A 2,500-nucleotide genomic window follows, 5' to 3' on the forward strand; every position below is an offset into this window, starting at 1 on the left:
CTGAGTTTGTGTATGTATATCACTGAAACCTGCATGTCAAAACAGAATCAAGATATCTGCAAATATAAACAAAATCATTAGTTATGCTCACTCGCTCTGCAATAGCCCTAAATAGGTTAATTCCTGAGCCGTTACTCTAATTATTCGACTAAATGCTACTCCCACTATTTAATTTTTATTCACAACAAACTTTTCTAACAATTTATTCACAACAAAAATCACTAACAGCCTCTTTCCACGGCCTTTTAATTTCCCCCACACGCCACCACTTAATTTCCCACAGTGCCACTTTGACACGGCATCATTTCCCACAGTTTCTCTTTCCCGTTTTTCTATAACTAACCCCACCCCCACCTTTCTCACAAATCCACTTTCCCACAGCATTAGTTTGTCCACACACAACTTCGCGCAGTTCCACCTCCCCCACAGCTTCACCCTCTTACAGCTCCACCTTCCCACAGCTCCACCTTCCCACATCTCCACCACTCACACGTCTCCCACAGCTCTACGATTCCACAGCTCCACCCTCACAAATCTAAATCTTCTCGAAACTCCACCACTCCCAAATATCCCACAGCTCTACCTTCTCACCTCTCCACCTCTCTCATAGCTCCGTCTCCCACAGCTTCACCCTCCCACAGCTGCGCCTTCCAACAGCTCTGCGATTCCACAGCTCTACCATCGCACAGTTCCACCTTCCCACAGTTCCAGCACTCCCATAGCTCCACCCTCCCACAGCTCCACCCTCCCACAGCTCCAACACTCCCACAGTTCCACCTTCCTACTGCTTCACGCTCCCACAGCTCCTCCCTCCCACAGCTCCACCTTCCCACAGATCCACCCTCCCACAGCTCCACCCCTCCAAAGTTCCAACACTCCCACAGCTCCACCCTCCCACAGATCCACCTTCCCACAGCTCCACCTTCCCACATCTCCACCCTCCCACAGCTCCACCTTCCCACAGATCCACCTTCCCACAGATCCACCTTCCCACAGATCCACCTTCCCACAGATCCACCTTCCCACAGCTCCACCTTCCCACAGCTCCACCCTCCCACAGCTCCACCCTCCCACAGCTCCAACACTCCCACAGTTCCACCTTCCTACTGCTTCACGCTCCCACAGCTCCTCCCTCCCACAGCTCCACCTTCCCACAGATCCACCCTCCCACAGCTCCACCCCTCCAAAGTTCCAACACTCCCACAGCTCCACCCTCCCACAGATCCACCTTCCCACAGCTCCACCTTCCCACATCTCCACCCTCCCACAGCTCCACCTTCCCACAGCTCCACCTTCCCACAGCTCCACCCTCCCACAGATCCACCGTCCCACAGATCCACCTTCCCACAGATCCACCTTCCCACATATCCACCTTTCCACAGATCCACCTTCCCACAGCTCCATCCTCCCACAGCTCCACCTTCCCACAGCTCCACCTTCCCACAGCTCCACCTTCCCACAGCTCCACCCTCCCACAGCTCCACCCTCCCACAGCTCCCCCACTTCCACAGCTCCACCTTACCACAGTTCCATCTTCCCACAGCTCCACCTTCCCACAGCTCCACCCTCCCACAGCTCCCCCACTCCCAAAGCTCCACCCTCCCACAGCTCCCCCACTCCCACAGCTCCATCTTCCCACAGCTCCACCTTCCCACAGTTCCACCCACCCACAGCTCCCCCACTCCCACAGCTCCACCCTCCTACAGCTCCACCCTCCCACAGCTCCACCCTCCCACAACTCCACCCTCCCACAGCTCCATCCTCCCACAGCTCCAACCTCCCACAGCTCCACCCTCCCACAGCTCCTCCTTCCAACAACTCCACCCTCCCACAGCTCCACCCTCCCACAACTCCACCCTCCCACAGCTCCACCCTCCCACAGCTCCACCCTCTCACAGCTCCTCCTTCCCACAGCTCCTCCTTCCCAAAGCTCCACCCTCTCACAGCTCCTCCTTCCCACAGCTCCACCCTCCCACAGCTCCACCCTCTCACAGCTCCTCCTTTCACAGCTCCTCCTTCCCACAGCTCCACCCTCCCACAGCTCCACCTTCCCACAGCTCCACCCTCTCACAGCTCCACCCTCTCACAGCTCCTCCTTCCCACTGCTCCACCCTCCCACAGCTCCTCCTTCTCACAGCTCCACCCTCCAACAGTTCCACCTTCCCACAGATCCACCCTCCCACAGCTCCCCCACTCCCACAGCTCAATCTTCCCACAGCTCCACCTTCCCACAGTTCCACCCACCCACAGCTCCCCCACTCCCACAGCTCCACCCTCCTACAGCCCCACCCTCCCACAGCTCCACCCTCCCACAACTCCACCCTCCCACAGCTCCATCCTCCCACAGCTCCAACCTCCCACAGCTCCACCCTCCCACAGCTCCTCCTTCCAACAACTCCACCCTCCCACAGCTCCACCCTCCCACAACTCCACCCTCCCACAGCTCCACCCTCCCACAGCTCCACCCTCCCACAGCTCCTCCTTCCCACAGCTCCTCCTT

The 2,500-nt window shown here is 57.8% G+C and overlaps 1 protein-coding gene across 1 annotated transcript in view; it reads left to right on the top strand.

Annotated features, from left to right (window-relative positions):
- LOC125034194 (spore coat protein SP85-like) overlaps positions 1-2,500 on the top strand; it is a 4,624-nt gene that overhangs the window by 211 nt on the left and 1,913 nt on the right. The window contains exons 2-3 of the mRNA XM_047625930.1: positions 626-770; positions 965-1,092. Of these exons, the coding sequence (XP_047481886.1) occupies positions 626-770; positions 965-1,092 (273 nt within the window). The remainder of the gene's footprint in view (positions 1-625; positions 771-964; positions 1,093-2,500) is intronic.

This window comes from Penaeus chinensis, chromosome 1 (genome assembly GCF_019202785.1).
Source record: "Penaeus chinensis breed Huanghai No. 1 chromosome 1, ASM1920278v2, whole genome shotgun sequence".
In the NCBI taxonomy this organism is placed as follows: Eukaryota; Metazoa; Arthropoda; class Malacostraca; order Decapoda; family Penaeidae; genus Penaeus; species Penaeus chinensis.